We start from the raw sequence: 17,329 nt of genomic DNA, 5'->3' as shown, positions 1-17,329 counted from the left end.
CTCTGCTACTTTCTGATCTTGTATGCGTGGAGGCTCCATTCAAACTGTTTATTTTTGTAATTTACTTGTGAATACACACTTTTTTTCCTTAAAAAAAAAAAAAACATGAAGGATATGTGTCAATCTCTTCATATATTATCACATTTAGTTGAAGTTTTGGAACAAAAACTACGAAGTAGATGGAATTCACAGCCATCCCTCCCACGTGGATTGCACGTGCGTAGTCAAAACAGATGTTTGAGTTTGAGTCTTGAGTCTGACTCCGCCGCTCGCAACGAGCCAGTCATCAAACCGAGCTGGAACCCGGTTCGTTTGCAGCCCTAGATGGTATATAATAGAAGAAGGGAAAAGCCCTGATAAAAGGAAGCAACCACTCTCTCCTCTCTTCCGGAACCAGCTGCTGCTTCCTCCCCGTTGCTCTCTTCCCCTTGCGGCGGTCGCGGTCTCCGCCTCGTGCTCTGCTCTTTCTCTTCTTCTTCGTTCTTCTGAGGAGGTTTGGTGGAAGGAGAAGAAGAATGGCGTTGGCGTTCGATGAGTACGGGAGGCCTTTCATCATCTTAAAGGAGCAGGAGCAGAAGAGCCGGCTGAGGGGCTTGGAGGCCCAGAAGGCCAACATCTCGGCCGGGAAGGCTGTCGCTCGGATCCTCCGCACCTCCCTTGGCCCCAAGGGCATGGACAAGATGCTCCAGAGCCCCGACGGTGATGTCACAATCAGTCAGTGCTCCGTCCATTGCCCTTTCTCCGTTTGATTTCTGTTTGCATTTAGGGTTTGAAGAAGTTGGAAAGAATGAAGGAAAGAAGTCGTTTTGTTTGTTTTTGATGCGTATCTAGTAGCAAAACGGCTTTTTATTATTTTTTTCTTTTTTAATGTTTGTGTGGATGGATTTAGTGGGTTGTTAGCTAGGGTTTTAGGAGATTGGAGAGAATGAATAAAATGCTTGTTTTTGTCGGTCTTTTAGGTGTATTTTGTAGCAATTTTTTTTAAAAAAATATTTAAGGGTATTTCTGCCCCACCGTTCGTTATGGATGGCTTTGGGGGTTGACGAATGAGTTTGGAAAATAATAATGGGTTTGAGTGATGCTGTTAAGAAGAGATGGGGAGCGGGAAAGATGGCGGTTTTGGGTGTTTTGTGGTTTATGTGTAGGTTTCCAGCTCTAGTTAGGATTTTCATCAATTGTTGATCGGGAGATGTGGTAATTGATAGATTTTGTTTGCCATTGATCTTTACTTTTCTCCTTAAACATTTTTTTTTTTTTTCAGTTGAGATTCTGTTTTGAGGATTATTGGGATTTAAGGAAGATTAATGGATTTGGATGGTAATTTTTGGGGAAATGAGAGATGGAAATTGTGGGATGTGTGAGATGATGGGTTTCTGTCATGGACTAATGTGACTTTCTAGGGTTTTATCAATTTTCTTGGTGTAAGAGAGGATGGGAGATGTTGCAGTGCCTCTCCGAAACCTTCTTGACATATGACAATCATGAAACTTGGAAAAAAATTGGGTTGGTCCCTGCGAACCGGTGATGGACTTTCAAAAGTAATGTAATGCGGCTGGGGGAGGCTGTAATGATGGTAACCTGTTTTCTAAAGGTCAAGGGAGAAAATTATCACAAAGTAGGAGTGCCATTACAATTTGTATGGAAGAGTTCTCTCAAAACTTAAAACTAGATGGGACTAGTTTGAAAGACCACCTTATCATTCAATAGTTCCTTTGGTTAAGAAGGTTAATGGTTTTATGACAACATGATGTAATCCATAAATATCAGACTCATTTCCAATTTCTTCACTATCCTGAATGCTTTTTTGTGTTACATGGACAGCAAATGATGGGGCAACAATCCTGGAGCAGATGGATGTGGATAACCAGATTGCAAAATTGATGGTGGAATTGTCCCGGAGTCAGGACTATGAAATTGGTGATGGTACGACAGGGGTCGTTGTTATGGCTGGTGCACTTCTAGAACAGGCTGAGAAGCTTCTGGAACGTGGCATTCATCCTATTAGGATTGCAGAGGGCTATGAGATGGCCTCTAGGATAGCTGTGGAACATCTTGAACACATATCCCAGAAATTTGAATTTACTGTTGGTAATATTGAACCTTTGGTGCAGACCTGCATGACCACATTGTCTTCGAAGATGTAAGCTCGATAGTTGCTAGTTTTTCTTTCAATTTTTTAAGCTCAATTAGTTGTTACATTTTCTTTCATTTTTTTTAAAAGCAGAATGATTTACAGTTCTCTTGTTTTAGTATGTGTTATCTTGATTCTTTTCATATTCAATGAGTTTTGAGTTTACATTTGTTGAATATCGATATTTATACATCATATTGTACTATGAGTACACTGAAATCTCTCTCTCTTTCTCTCTCTCGCTTGCTCGCTCTGATTTGCTTTACAGTCAGTCAGATGGTTATTATTTGGTTTGTTTTTCTTATTCAAGTTTCTCTCAGATCACAATGCCAAGGATGTGTACAATTAGGACAATGTGATCTTATGCCTGATGCATTTTCTGTGATCTGCTGGTCGAAGCTTATATCTGATTCATTGATCATATAAAGAAATCATAGGGACTTGCAGTTATCTTCCTGCTACACAAGTGTGATTTGACGACCAAAGCATGCATAGTGTCTTTGTAGAAAATAAAGAATTTGGATTGTTATATTCTTATTATGGCAAAAAGATTAGATCTATTATAAAAAAAGTATATGTTAAAGGAAGAACAAGAGACTTGATGATTCTTTCTATGCAGCTTTTATATTGTAATGTGAAAAATGCTGTCGAGTCGTAGACTAATACCAATAAATAAAACGAGGGGCAGTTTAGAGAAGATATGGATGCCTTAATTTAAGAGAATACAAAATTATTACATGGGTAGGGGAAGATAAGATTTCAAAGGGTGATGGATGGAAGAAAATGAAAGGAATATTGGAGGAAATTTTTCCTACCAAACTAAAATCCAATGCCATTCATAATCGTTTTCTATTCAAGTCAAAACACTAAATCAGGCATCACTTTTGCTGATGATTACAAGTGATGTTAGGTTTTTTTTTTTGGTGGAGGGGGGGGGGGGGATAGATTTATCCATTTTGCGATTTATAGAAATTTACACTCTGCATAATGATCTAATCATGCCTCATTTTTGAATATGATGAAAACAAGAGATGAGCTTAATGCACTGACTTTGTCTCATGTACTATTACTAAACAGGATGAATATATTTTACTTGGCTATAATTTGGGAACTCCGAGCATTGGCAAAGACCTGTTTTCCCCACATCTGCCTGCTAGGATTTCTCATAGAAATACAACCTATAAACATGAATGAAGTAAAACTTGATTCATTGAAGATGTTAAAAATATATATGACAAGAGAACTGAATGAAATATAACTTACATACACCAGAAATCAAGAGGGCAGCTGCTTTGAAAGTAATAATGCATGACCTACATGGATATAGAAATGCTGAACCTAAAAATATGCCTGTCATAGATTTAGGTCTTAAATTTTGTTTGAGCATACTTGACGTTGTTTAGACTCATCTTCAGGCAAAAAAAATGAAATAAATCAAAATTTTCATTTTAGCTTTGATGCAAATCAACTTGCATTCATGTGGAGCTAACTCTATTCCTTTTACATCGAAGTCAAACTGATTCTATATTCTTATCTTTAAATCCAATTCATATTTTGCACATTTTGCAATATAGGTTCTTTATCCTAATTATCATATTCTAGTCCTTTCTATATTGGTGATTTGAGTTTTAGTCCGGCTCTCTAGATAATTTTTTGTGCCCGAGGATGTGCATTCAGACACTTGACCAGTAGGCGTGAAATTCTAGGGTAGAATAATTTCAGTATCTCAGTTTGTACTTTGATTCCTTATTTAATTGATGTGTAAATTTCAAAGTTAACTCAGAGTCTAAATACACTTGAAAATAGGCATCTAATTCTGCATCAGCACAATAATTTCAATAGCTGAGCATGTGCTTTGATTCCTTAGTTGACTTGTAAATTAGTAAAGTTGGCTCAGAATCTTAATATAGTTAGAAGCCAGCTAGCAATCCTAGTTGGTCAAGTGCAAGCAGCAACCAAAGATATGATTTATCAAATATCATACATGATAATTGAGGTATAAAATAAGATCTATGAGTTAACTTAGTAGGCCCTTCAATGCCTCTAGAACTATGCAAATCAGAATCTATTTGCGGTATACCATTTTATTGAAGAGCTTTTAGAATTAAAAGAAAATTATGGTTTGCCATTTAGACCATATACTGATTCTGGCCAATATTTATCTTGTCTATTGTTTTTTTGAGTGAAAAGCAGAAAGGAAGTAAGGTACTTCCCCCCTGCGAGAAAAATTATATATATGAAGTGATTATAGTATAGGGAATAGTTTATCTTGTCTATTGTTGTTTTTCTTGTTTGTTTGGTACTCCAAAGGACTCTAGGGGTCCTACGGTTACCATGGAGTCCAAACATAGTTGAAATTTCAAGTTTTCAGTGCTCAACTGGGAGTTTATCTTTTTTTTTTTGGTGGTGTAATTTCTATTAAATTCCTTCTCCTGACTTCAAGGATGCCTTTCCAAGATACGATGCCTTGGGATCCTTGTGTGAAGATTGGGGTCCCAATTTCGAGTGTAGGATACCTAAGAGAAGACTGGTGAAATTCTAGCTACCTGAGGGGAGGGACTTGTGTTACATATCTGATTGCCCTTAGTCTAGATATATTCTCTTAATGGAATTCCATAGAGAAACCATGAAATAATAATGGGATTTTTGCATATATATCCTTGCAAATATAAGATATTTTATGATTACCCCTCAAAAATCACTATTTGCATATATACCCTCAATTCATACTGTTATCTTTTTGGTTGAGAGTGTTAACATGTATCTTTTTTTTTAAATGTAAATTGACTCCATTACCTGTTTGCATTAATATCATTGAAAAAAAGTAATATTCAACTTGCTTTTTGAAGAGTTGTTTTTTACATGAGTTTTTTTAGGGTATTGATGCAAAATATAGTGATTCTATACTTGAAATAATTACTTATTCACACTGTCTGCAAAAATTAATGATAAGTGTTCCACTGCAAAAACAGGATAAAAAGAGGGTGTGTGTGTGTGTGTGTGTATATATATATATATAGTAAATTTTAAGGGGTAAATATGCAATATCCCATGCAGGGGTATATATGCAAAACCCCAATAATGGATATTTTTTTTCTCTCTTCAATTTTACTCTGCTGTATATAATTGATCTCTAGTTTGCTTCTGCAACAACCTTGAATGCCACTTAATATAAATTTGCATTCTTTTAGTCTTTATTGCTTTTACTTGCAAACCTAGCCTGCACACTTTAGAAAACATGGACAGCATTTGTGAACCCTCAGCAGTGTGCTGCATCTCTTGATGTTGCTTTTGTCAAGTTGTTTAGTGGGAAAAATCTTTAGTCACTAGCAGTCGAGAGTCTCTACTTGCTCGTTTTCCTGTCATCTGATGCTTTCTCCTATCTATTTTTCTTGGTGTTTGCTATTGAATTGGAATTTTCCTGTACCGTATTGTAAGCGAATGCATCTAATCATACTCTACACTCGGACACTGACTTCGAGTAGTGCTCCTATTCTTCGTAGGTATTTTCAGTCATATCTCTCATAATTAGATTCATATTTCACGTTAGGATATCTATGATATAAGGTTATCCTTGATGTAAGATTTCACAGTTTTGGGTTGAGATTTATCCATATTTGTGAATTCCCTTGTACTCTTAAAGCATTTCTACACTCAAAGCATATTGTATCTATAAAATTTGGGAACATGTCATTTGCTCAAGGAGAAAGCCCGATTTTGTATTAATATTTTAAAAGACAATTTCTGCTTTGAGTAATAACATAATATGTAATTTAATTGTCACATTGCTTGTTCTGTAATTCTATGATCATCTTTTGTGTTTTGTAAAAGTTCACTTTGGTCATGGTGCAGTGTCAATCGTTGCAAGCGTATGCTAGCTGAGATTGCTGTTAAGGCAGTTCTGGCAGTTGCAGATTTAGAAAGGAAAGATGTGAACCTTGATTTGATAAAGGTAGAAGGGAAGGTTGGAGGAAAATTGGAAGATACCGAGCTTGTCTATGGAATAACTGTTGACAAGGATATGAGCCACCCTCAGATGCCGAAGAGAATTGAAGATGCGAAAATTGCTATTCTGACTTGTCCATTTGAGCCACCGAAGCCAAAGACAAAGCATAAGGTTGACATTGACACTGTGGAGAAATTTCAAACTTTACGTCAGCAAGAGCGGAAGTACTTTGATGATATGGTTCAAAAATGCAAGGTATATGAACTGTATAATATTTGCCCAATCTAATGTCTTGAAACTAGAACCCATTATGGAATTGATCTAAGTAACCTTCAGAATGTTAATGCTGTGCCAGTAGTACAAGTTTTGTAGTTCAAACTATATCGTTGTGTGGCCCATTGTATGATTACTTTCATCCAGATGCAGTCAACCTGATCTTGTGTGTTAATCTGTTCAGTTGTTTGCTTCTCCCCATTCTACTTGACTTCATTTTTGTTAGAGATTTCAAAGTTCTTTCTTTTTTTTTTTTAAAAAAAAAATTAAATTCTTTCATGTTCATTAATATGAGAAAGTCTCATAGAGTCATGACATATGAAAAGCAGAACCATTATGTATGTTTTTTCTTTTTAAAAGTGAAATCATTTTTATTTAGTTATCTCTGTTCTTATCCCTACAGGATGTTGGTGCAACCCTTGTTATTTGTCAATGGGGTTTTGATGATGAAGCAAACCATCTTTTGATGCATCGGAATTTGCCTGCTGTCAGATGGGTTGGTGGCGTTGAGTTGGAATTGATTGCCATTGCTACAGGTTTGCATTAATGCTTTGTTCTTCCTGGGCAGTAAAGATGTTGCAAAGACAGTATTTCATGTTTACTAATGATCTGGCTGTTCCAACAGGTGCAAGAATAGTTCCCAGATTCCAAGAACTGACACCTGAAAAGCTAGGAAGGGTATGCTTTATTTTGATTTTTGTTACCATAAAGGGTTTACATTTGCTTCTATCATATCTTTATCAGCTATAATTTGAAGCCCAAAATAACATTTTTTAAATCATCATGCTCTCTGGTGTATGTGCCATTGATGATTGAAGTCATTTGGTATTCAATCGGTGGCACCTTGGTGGAGAATTAAGTTGCTTCATGTAGAGTGAGGCAAAGTGCTATACTGAATTCTGGATGGTCTGTTGGTAGATACGACTTGGTTAACAGTTTAACCACAAAGTGTATGGATAAGACTAGGTTAAAGTCAATAGGGCTGCAGCAATTTGATGACCTGAATATCAGACTTGTTTTATACTTTTGCTCTCTCATTCTATTGGTTTAGATATGCTTTCAAGCATATTTCAGACCAAGTTGATGTAAATCGTATGGGCATTTTATTTGGAGCATTTTTGGATAAAGCAAATTGAACTAGAAAATGGTATTTGAGTCGATAAGGTAATATGAGAGTACATGTTGGTGGTAATTTTAGCAATTGTCTAAAATCTAAATCTACTAACAATAGAGAATTTAGAAAACTGTAAAGTATTAATATGTACTCTTTAGATAAAGAATACCGTTAGTAAAACTTGTGAATAATGACTTGTTTTATAAAGTCATGGATAATGTTTCCCTAAGCATAGTCACAAGTTGAGCATTCAGGAACAATTCCATAAGTTTAAAAGCCTTCGGAATTGGAAAAAGGCAAATTCAGGGAAAGTTTGGGAGAAATTCAGAGATTGAATACTTGATAAATAAATAAAAGTCAAGGCATAATTATTTATGTGTAAAAATGCTAAATAAATAATTCTCTCAATTTATATATTTTCATATCTTAGAGTACATTGTATATTTTAAATTAGTATACTTAATCCAATTAGAAAAGAGATTTTAAAAGATAAGGTTTTAAGATTTTCAAATTCAGAAAAAAAGTAGAGGGAGTTGAATGAGAGGAGAGGATTAGCGAAATAAAATTTTAAAATCATAAATCTTTTAAATTCTAATATCATTGGGACACTGAGAAGTGAGGCCAGTCTACTTTTTCTCATTGAATAATATCAAAATATTTTGTGCAAACACATCTTAGCCACATTTTTGTGGAGATCTCTTTGTTTTACTGTGTTTCTACTTCCCCAGTGCTAGGTTCTTTTGCATCCTCCCATCCTTAATTTGTTTTTCATGCTTCCTTAAAACTCGCCACATCCACCTGTTGGTGAGCTGCAAACTTGCTTTGCGACGAAATATAGCATGGAACAGTTTATCATCTTGGGATTTATTTGCAAGATTCATGACTAACACAACAGTTCGCAGTCCATTCGCGAACCACTGAATGATAAACAGAATGCTTTGGTTGACCCTTGGAGTGTGAATAATTCATGGATTTTTTTTTTTTTTTCAGCATGCTTTGCTTCAAAGCACGTGGGGATAAAATCAGTCTGTTTTTTGTTGAAGACATGTAGAAATAGGCTAGCACATATCTCTTTTGGTTCTCATTTCTATGTTTGGTAGGCCAAAACAATTAAAGCATTAGCTAGGCATGTATAGATAAACTCTATTATTAAAATTTTGTTAGTCATTCTTGATGACCAAGTCTTTAATTTTGATTGCCCATCATTGGTTTGTGCTGATAGGATGTGGGCTCAAATCTTGCTGATAGGATTATGTTTCACCATGACATAGTATGTGTGTACGCATGTAAGCTATATAAGAGATGCATTATATTTACAGATAGATGCATTTGTTGTAACGCAAGACCCTAGTGTGTAATGAACAACTCCTCTAGAGTTATTATGAAGATGATCACTTCGATTAAAATTCTCGAGGAAGAAAAAATATTAGATTTACATTTACAAATATATTTCATGTCAAACAAATGAATGTTTAATTCCCTTATCCCTATTATTTCATCAGGTGATAGCCTTTATCGAATACTTCTTTGTTTCATAGCCTTGTACGTACGGAATGCAAGTCTCATAGAATGAGTGGGAGTTAATTTCAGCACAAAATACTATGCTATCTCCAACAGCATCTAAAATAGAAAATTCCAGTACTCAACCTGAGATCCGTGAGATACGATAGTAAAGTTTTCAGATAAATCCGAGTTTTCCCACGTTCTCAAATCATTGGACTATTTATGAAAAGTCATCAACATACTATATCTTGTTTAATCGATTTAAGTTATTTCACATCATCTGCTTTATACTTCCTTTTTTTTTTTTTTCCTTTCGAAGTTTTTCCTCATTTGTGGATGTCTTTCTGCATTACCGATGGTTGCTTATATTTTATTTTTCATATTACACGCAATCAACTTTATATGTTTTTGCTGTGAATCGTCTTTTACCATATATTCCTTTGAGGGGCGGCATCCAATGCAACTGCGGTTTTATCAAATATTTTCTCACAATTTCTCAACATGTTGTATATCACTTTAGATGCTGAAATGCTAGTGTTAGAGCTAAAGCAATCCATATCTGTCTGCATGGGAACAACTAGAATTCAGGTTGCTCTAGATGCATCCTTTTTAAGCTTTGCCAGTGAGACTTCCAACTTTTCCAAGATTTCTTTTTCTCATTTTGTTTTGATAAACTTGCTAACTTCTGCTTTCACTAGGCAGTGTTTCATCAGCTTCTTTGGATTGTTTCCACCAACTATTGGCAATTCATCACCATTTAGAAGGTTCTGAAGATGTTGTTTGCCAGTCCACTTGAAAAACTACCCCTTGGCATACATTTAACATAGATCATTTGGTAGATTAGTGACATTTTGAGGGACAATTATTAACCTAACTTTTAGACTCAGTCGTTGGATCTTATAGAGTTAATATGCTTCCTGATATGAGCATGTTATCGGGCAACTTGGTCCATAATGTGCTATAGACATGGGATGGTGGTGGATCCTTTATTGCATTTCACCATTACATTGTCCATACGAATCTTCTTCCCCTTCTTGCATTCTCCCTTTAAATATTGTCGGTAGTCTTAGTTTATCACTGGCATGCGTATGATTCTGAGAGAATCATTTTCTGCTTGTTTTGACTAACCAGGCTGGACTAGTTAGAGAAAAATCATTTGGAACTACGAAGGATCGGATGTTGTATATTGAGCAATGTGCAAACTCAAGGGCAGTAACAGTATTCATTCGTGGTGGTATGTAAATACAGTCCATATCTGCCTTTTTAAATAAATTTATGACTGTCCAATGTTGATTTGCCTTGTCATTTCAGGTAACGTCCAAACATGCTTTATTACTGGCTCATTATGAGTCTTAATTGGAATTTATCCATATGCATGGTCTTCTGTACTGTTTTTCTTTCCATTAAATCACTGATATATGAATTTATGATATTGGAACATTTATGATTTGCAAATCTTTTCCCATGGCTGTTACTGGGCCGGGCTGGCTGAGTGCCCTGACAACTTGCCCTGGAAAAAACCAAACTGGGTTGCACTTTTTAGCCTGAAAATGCAATTTGGTGAGTTTTTAGTTAGCCCGGCTGTTTTTGAACCATTCTGGGCTAAGATTTTGGTCTAACATGAATAGAGGCCTTGTTTGAGCCCAACTGACTTGAAAAATTATACCGAGTCAGGTTGGGCTCAGGCTTGGTATCTCTGGACCTGTTCCAGGCTGGCCCAGGTTTGGGTGTGACATTTAAATCCCACACCCACTTTGGGCCCAACCCATCCTATTCACCTCCTAGTTTTCCCCCAACTCTAAATTATTTGGGCAGTCAAGCTCATGAACTAGTAACCAAATTCATAAACGTTATGCATAGTTGAGGATGAAATCACACCCCTAGCTTGCTAGCCAGCAATTGGCTATTTCTTCCTTAAGGTGCCATACTCAATGCGAAGTATCTTGAAATCTTGCATATGAACCCACTCTTTGAGCACACTTTCTTGCTCTTTTTATCAATAGATCTGGTTATTGTCATGACTTTCCGCTCTTGCACTTGAATCCTCTCCTATGTCTGCTCTTGGCCCCACTAAATGAACATCCATTGTGTAGGATTTTTGGATACTAGAGCTGCATGATTATATGTAACTTACAATTCATGGTTACCACTTACAAGTTATTTCACTGAAGCTCGTGATTCCCCCTTGGTAAGCTCTTTACAACTTCTTGTAATAGGGGAACCAAACTAACAGTTAAGTAGATGTGACTAGTTGCCATTGCTCTTGCAGGAAATCTTTGACAGCATGCTGCACATCAATCTTACCAAATTCAATACTCAACACCAATGGAGTCAGTTTTTAACTACATCTGTTCTTGCAGCATTTGACATGATGTCAACATTAGGAGTAGTGTCTGGTTATGCATATTAAAAATCTAAAGTTGTTGCCAAGACGTTGAGGTTGCAAATTGGCAAAAAAATTCCATTTTTTACCCAGATGCAAAGAAGCAAATTTTCAGATTTTCATTGGGGATAACATGACTTTTCTTCAATGATGTAGCATCTGAGCTGATACTGGTGAAGTCTTGCAATTTCCATGTGATGTATAAATTTTGGCTATGCTCCCACTCAAAAGACTTGCACCTTTTAATTTGTTTTGCTGGATTTTAGATTTGTATATGGCTGCTTGTGTGTTGCAGCTATTTCCCTTTTTCCCTCCATTGTGTTATATACCACCAAGTTGTGTTATATACCACCAAATACATGCATCGACATTGTCATATTCGTATATGATATATTTATATATATGTATGTATGTATACAATATATGTGCATATATCCATGCATGTATGATGATTTGCTTATGCCACACTGCTGTATCTGTGTTGCTATGTGACACATTGTTCTTTGACCATACTGTATAAATTGGAAGAACATTATTCTCTTATGCAACCATTGAAGTACCAGTGCAACACATTCCTTTGCATGATGAGGGGATGATAGAGAATGATTGTGCATTCAAGCCAAAACTCATGGTTCACGCAGTATGTAAGATTGGCTTGGACCGCAACGAATATCCCAACAGATTTATATCATTGGTTTCTTTTCTCTGTAATCTCCACACTGAAGTCCATCTGACTTGATTCTTAGCCACAGCAGTAGCTCTTAAAATCATTGTTAGGCATCGGTTCAGAAAATCCTGAACAATAGCATATATGTTTACATCGAAGAAATTGTTTTTCTTTTTTCTGCCAAAACTATTTTAGAATGGGCTCTCAATTAGCTAGTGTATGCTCTGAGGTTATCTTTCAATTTGACTCTTTGGATTAAGATTTTTGCCTTGAAAATGTATGTAGTTCCCCATGTGAAACCTTGTCAATTTGTCGGTTCCAGGTCTGTACGAATTTTGAGGGTGACTTCTTGATTGTGTACTTCTAGCAAAATGCATAAAAGGCTGATCTCCCTACTTGAATTGACGATTTAGGTTCTTTGACAAACATCTCTTGTGTAAATTTTCCTTGGCCTAGAATTAAGCTCCAGTCTTTACCGGCTTGATTTTAAGTTGGCAGCTCTACTAGAATTTCTACTAAACCTTTTCAAATTTGTGCTACATGGTGGCCCCTTTTATGTGGGAAAACTGGAAAAGACTTTGAATATGATGTTCATGTCAATTTCACATGCCCAAGAAGTAGCATGCAGGGCATCTTGTTAAGTTTTTTATATACATGCATGCATGCAAGCTAATGTGTGTATGTATGCCCAAGCTCTAGTCTGATGATGTAAATATGACTGACGTGAACTTGTGTAGCTTGATCTGATTGCTCTGGCCTTGATGCTGTTTTCAGCTAGTGTGGAGACTAGTAGCAAGGCCTGTAGCTCAATTGAGCCAGCCCAGCTTGTAGAACTTCAAATGACATAATCCATCTAACACTCTGTTATAATATATGTTTGTGTGAGTACATGTGCGTAGTGCATGTTTATCTACGTGAACCACATAAATGATTCTGGAGAGTAGGTACTGCTTTTGTAGAAGAGAGAGAAAAAGGGGGGGGGGGATCTGTACAGGCACACCCACATGTGCTGGTACACCTGGAAAGTTTCGTGAGTAATGCCTGCTTCTGTCTATGGATTTTGATATTCTGCTCCAAACATATGTTTATGATCCACTTAATTCCTTTCGAACTGTTGCTGTCAAGCGAGATAAACTTGAGCAAATATTGCAGCTAAGTTATGCAAATTTTCAATTGTGATTGAATAGGTAACAAAATGATGATAGAGGAAACTAAGCGTAGTCTCCATGACGCGCTATGTGTGGCAAGGAATCTGATCCGTAACAATTCCATTGTTTATGGGGGTGGCTCGGCTGAGATATCTTGCTCAATTGCTGTTGAAGCCGCTGCAGATAAATACCCTGGAGTTGAGCAGGTAGATAGTTTTTGGGTTTTTCAAATATTTATTGATACATGTTGAACTAAGCTTCCCCATTGTCCTATATGTCCAGTACGCTATCAGGTCATTTGCTGAAGCTTTAGATTCTATACCAATGGCTCTGGCAGAGAACAGTGGCCTCCAACCTATTAATACTTTGACCGCAGTCAAATCTCAGCAAATCAAGGTTTGTTGTTAAATTACCTTTTTTGTACTAGTTTTGCTACTGTATGAGATGATTGAAGGCTTAGACTCTCTATGCTTTATTAGAAGGTGTGCTCTGTTGTGCCATCCTTGTTTTATGATAATTTATCAACTCATTATGTTTTAGCCAGAAACCCATGATTCAGGTCTTCTCGTACTTTTGATTCCATGCACGTATCTGATTTTAGGATGGGAGGTACTATACATCGATATAGGTCATTTTTTAACTGTATGTATCAAATCAATATGGTGTGATTATGGTCAGTTGTATAATCCTTTTTTCCTTTTTTAAAACTGAAGGTACTCTAGAAAAAATGCAGCAGAAACCAAGTAGGGAAAAAATCAAAGACTTAGAAAAGATTGCTTGCACATTAAGAAATACCAGCTTTTATTGTGTTGTCACAAGTATGATCTACTTCAAAAATTTGTACCTTTTGTATCAGAATGTACTGCTGTATGAACCATTCAATTTTCCACAGTTTAACAGCATGTATTTTATCAAAAAAAAAAAAGCATATAAAGTATTTATACATTAATAGTATTACTAAGGACCAAGTCTCAGAGTCTTAAATTTACTACCATTTGAGATGCAGACCTCATCTTCATCCTCATGACCCTATCTTAGCTTCTGTTTTGTCGGTTCAATATTCTGTATATCCTTGAAAAGCCGCAAAAAGGGGAAGAACAACCAAGAATAGCAGTATAGTTGGCAAGATTTAAAAGTACAGGCAGGAGTTGCAGTGAAAACCCATTTTGTAAACTTTTGTCTGGTTGTCTGGATATATCCATATTAATTTGTATTTAATATAAATGATAAATGTGAGCATGAAATTCCATGAGTGAAGTCAATGATTTTGCTCTAGAAAACATGAATACCTGATTTTGATACAGCCTGGACATACTTTGGATTCTTAATCTTTGAATTTTTTTATTGATTAAAAAAGGTTTCGAAGTATTTTCTAATATATGCTTTGGATGCTTCATGGATGTCTAGGAGAATGATGTTGGGATTTTTTTTTTCTTTTTTTGTTTTAATGAATGTTGACGTTTTAATAATGATGGTTTATTTAGAGTTTTTGATGATGTTATTATTTTGGATTCTGGTCTGTATTACCTGAACGATAACTTATGGGAGTTTGTGGATATTGATGTTGCTATATGTAGTATGAGTTACTATATTGTGATAACCCATTATGTTTCATGTATTCTTTTTTGCATATATTTGATGTGTGTATTGTTTTCTCCTAGCTCTGTAGTATATATATATATATATATATATTTTTTTTTAAAGAATTGTTTTATCGATGTATCTATTTTGTGTTGCATCTATATCCCGTGACCATGTCCATCCTTCATAGCTTTTGCAGAAGTCCAATAAGGGATGTATACCATCTCATTTCACTTTGATTCAGATTTGTTTCAGACAATGCAAAGTATCTTTTAATAATTGAGGGGGTGTATGAATGTCCTGCTCTGAATGTACGTTGGCTAGCATGGTTGTAGTATACTGTAACAACCATAGACCTCACCTACAAAAGCTAGCCAGAAGCGTTATTTGGGTCTTGTGGGCCTTTTTGAGGAGCCAAGATCTCTTTGGTGCATAATCAATGTGGGATTAAATGCATGCCTCATCGGTTCTTATATGGTCCTCCTGATACTAGATGGGCTAGGGGTCCAGTCGGGCTAAGGTCTAATTACAAAGATCCGATTACAATTACTGCAAACTTATGGTCAATATTACAATGTCCCCTAGTTTACGTGGGCTGTGGGTTGAGTCCGCTCAAATATCACAGTAACCCGGAACCTTATTGGAGAGGACTAGTTATAAGGTATTATTTGGATTTCTTAGCTCTATATGAGTATCCAACATCTTCTAGTACACAACTGATGTGAGACTTAATACACTCCTGTACAGGTTCCCACAAGAACTATACCACAAAACTGATTGATGTTGGGCATTTGTTTTTAATTGGAGCACGCAGAGGCCACTTTACAATCCTTTTCTAGGAATTTCGGGTCTCTGGTCTTTTTCATTCCTTCAGATTTCTTCCTTCCTCTCGTTTTCTCTGTTATATTGGCGGGGTATCCCTCTATAGCAACCCCGGGCATCTAATTACTCCATAGAACCCTCTGTTGGTAGCTTTCTCTTTATGCATTTTATGTCTTCGTAGTAATTAACTCTGTCAACAGGTGCCAGTTGTCTTATTTTGCGTAGATTTTGGATCGGTGTATTATGGCTCGCAGAGTTGCATGCGGTTCTTAAGCCTTTTTTGAATGGTTTGTGCAGGAGAACAATCCATATTGTGGCATAGATTGTAATGATGTGGGGACTAATAACATGCAACAGCAGAATGTATTTGAGACGCTGATAGGCAAACAGCAGCAGATCTTGTTGGCAACACAGGTGGTGAAAATGATTTTGAAAATTGATGACGTTATCGCCCCATCTGACTATTGATTGTATTTGAGAGCCAAAATTTTTGTGGGCAAAATTATGCTTTCATGAGAATCCACTACATGGCAAGAAACGCTACTGTTACGTGAATTTGGTGTCGGAAACTGATTGATTTTGCTTTGGTGCAACTTTTGTTCTGAGGTTATGATTTGTAGATTGACTTGTAACTTTGTGGGCCATCATGGAAAAGAAACAATTTATATTGTGTTCCTTGGATGCTTCAATGGTACAGTATTTCAACGTCCATTTCTGAATTTAAAAACTTTCATATTTGGACATCTATTTTGTAATTGTAAAGCTTTCATATTTGGATGGCCGATGGAGGGCGAGTTCCGCCGTCATCTATTATTAAATTGTAGCCATCATGTAGCTGATGCAGGCATAACCTATGATCATGGCTGGGAACCTAATGTCCATCAGCGTTTCCCGCATTTGAACTGTTAGTCTAATTTATGAGAGTTTGTTGTCCAAATAATATTAAAAAAAATTTATTTATCAAATTAATATATTTTTTTAATTTATTTATTAAATCAATATAAATTTATAAAATATTATTTAGAATGATATTTTTTTGATGAAAAATATCATTTCGAACGATGTTTTATAGTGTCCACGTTATCATCTCTTCATCTTACGTAGATCATCAAAAAAAAAAAAAAAATTAAGATTGTCTTTCAAAATCATCATTTTAGATGGTGTTTTAAAAAAAATAAAAAAAATTATCATTTCAAATAATATTTTAAAAAAAAAATAAAAAATAAAAAAAATCATCATTTATAATAATATTTTAAATAAAATAAAATAAAATAAATTTAATTTTAAATAAATTTTAATTATAAAAAAATAAAATAAATTTTAATTTTAAATAATATTTTCAAAGTTTTTCAATGATTTTCTTAAAAAAAAATATATACAGAAAATTAATTCGTATCATCTCCATACCGATCAGTACTGATGTCGTTTTGATTTATATCGGTCCAAACCATATCGTATTGAGTGGTTGGTATCTGCATTATATCGTATATATAGATTCGTGTCTGTACGGTGCGGTATGGATCAGTACAGTATAGATCGGTAAGGCATCGATACGATATGGTGTAGGCATCGGATTAGTTTTCTGTTTGTTTTTTTTTTTCTCTTTTTTTTTTTGGGGGCATTAAAGGACTTTGAAAATATTATTTAAAATTAAAATTTATTTTATTTTTTTATAATTAAAATTTATTTAAAATTAAAATTTATTTTATTTTATTTTATTTTTTTTAAATATCATTTGAAATGATGATTTTTTTTTTCGTT

At 35.4% G+C, this 17,329-nt stretch overlaps 1 protein-coding gene across 1 annotated transcript; it reads left to right on the top strand.

The window, feature by feature from the left end:
• The first annotated feature begins 348 nt into the window (after positions 1-348).
• Positions 349-16,243, top strand: LOC105057589 (T-complex protein 1 subunit epsilon). The gene is made up of 9 exons (XM_010940237.3): positions 349-714; positions 1,822-2,140; positions 5,984-6,332; positions 6,754-6,886; positions 6,976-7,028; positions 10,099-10,201; positions 13,205-13,371; positions 13,448-13,561; positions 15,866-16,243. The coding sequence occupies exons 1-9, from the start codon at positions 516-518 to the stop codon at positions 16,034-16,036; spliced, it is 1,608 nt and encodes a 535-aa protein (XP_010938539.1). The 5' UTR covers positions 349-515; the 3' UTR covers positions 16,037-16,243.
• Positions 16,244-17,329: the final 1,086 nt, after the last annotated feature.

Source organism: Elaeis guineensis, chromosome 14, assembly GCF_000442705.2.
Source record: "Elaeis guineensis isolate ETL-2024a chromosome 14, EG11, whole genome shotgun sequence".
NCBI lineage: Eukaryota > Viridiplantae > Streptophyta > Magnoliopsida > Arecales > Arecaceae > Elaeis > Elaeis guineensis.
This window is presented reverse-complemented; position numbering and strand designations above follow the sequence as displayed.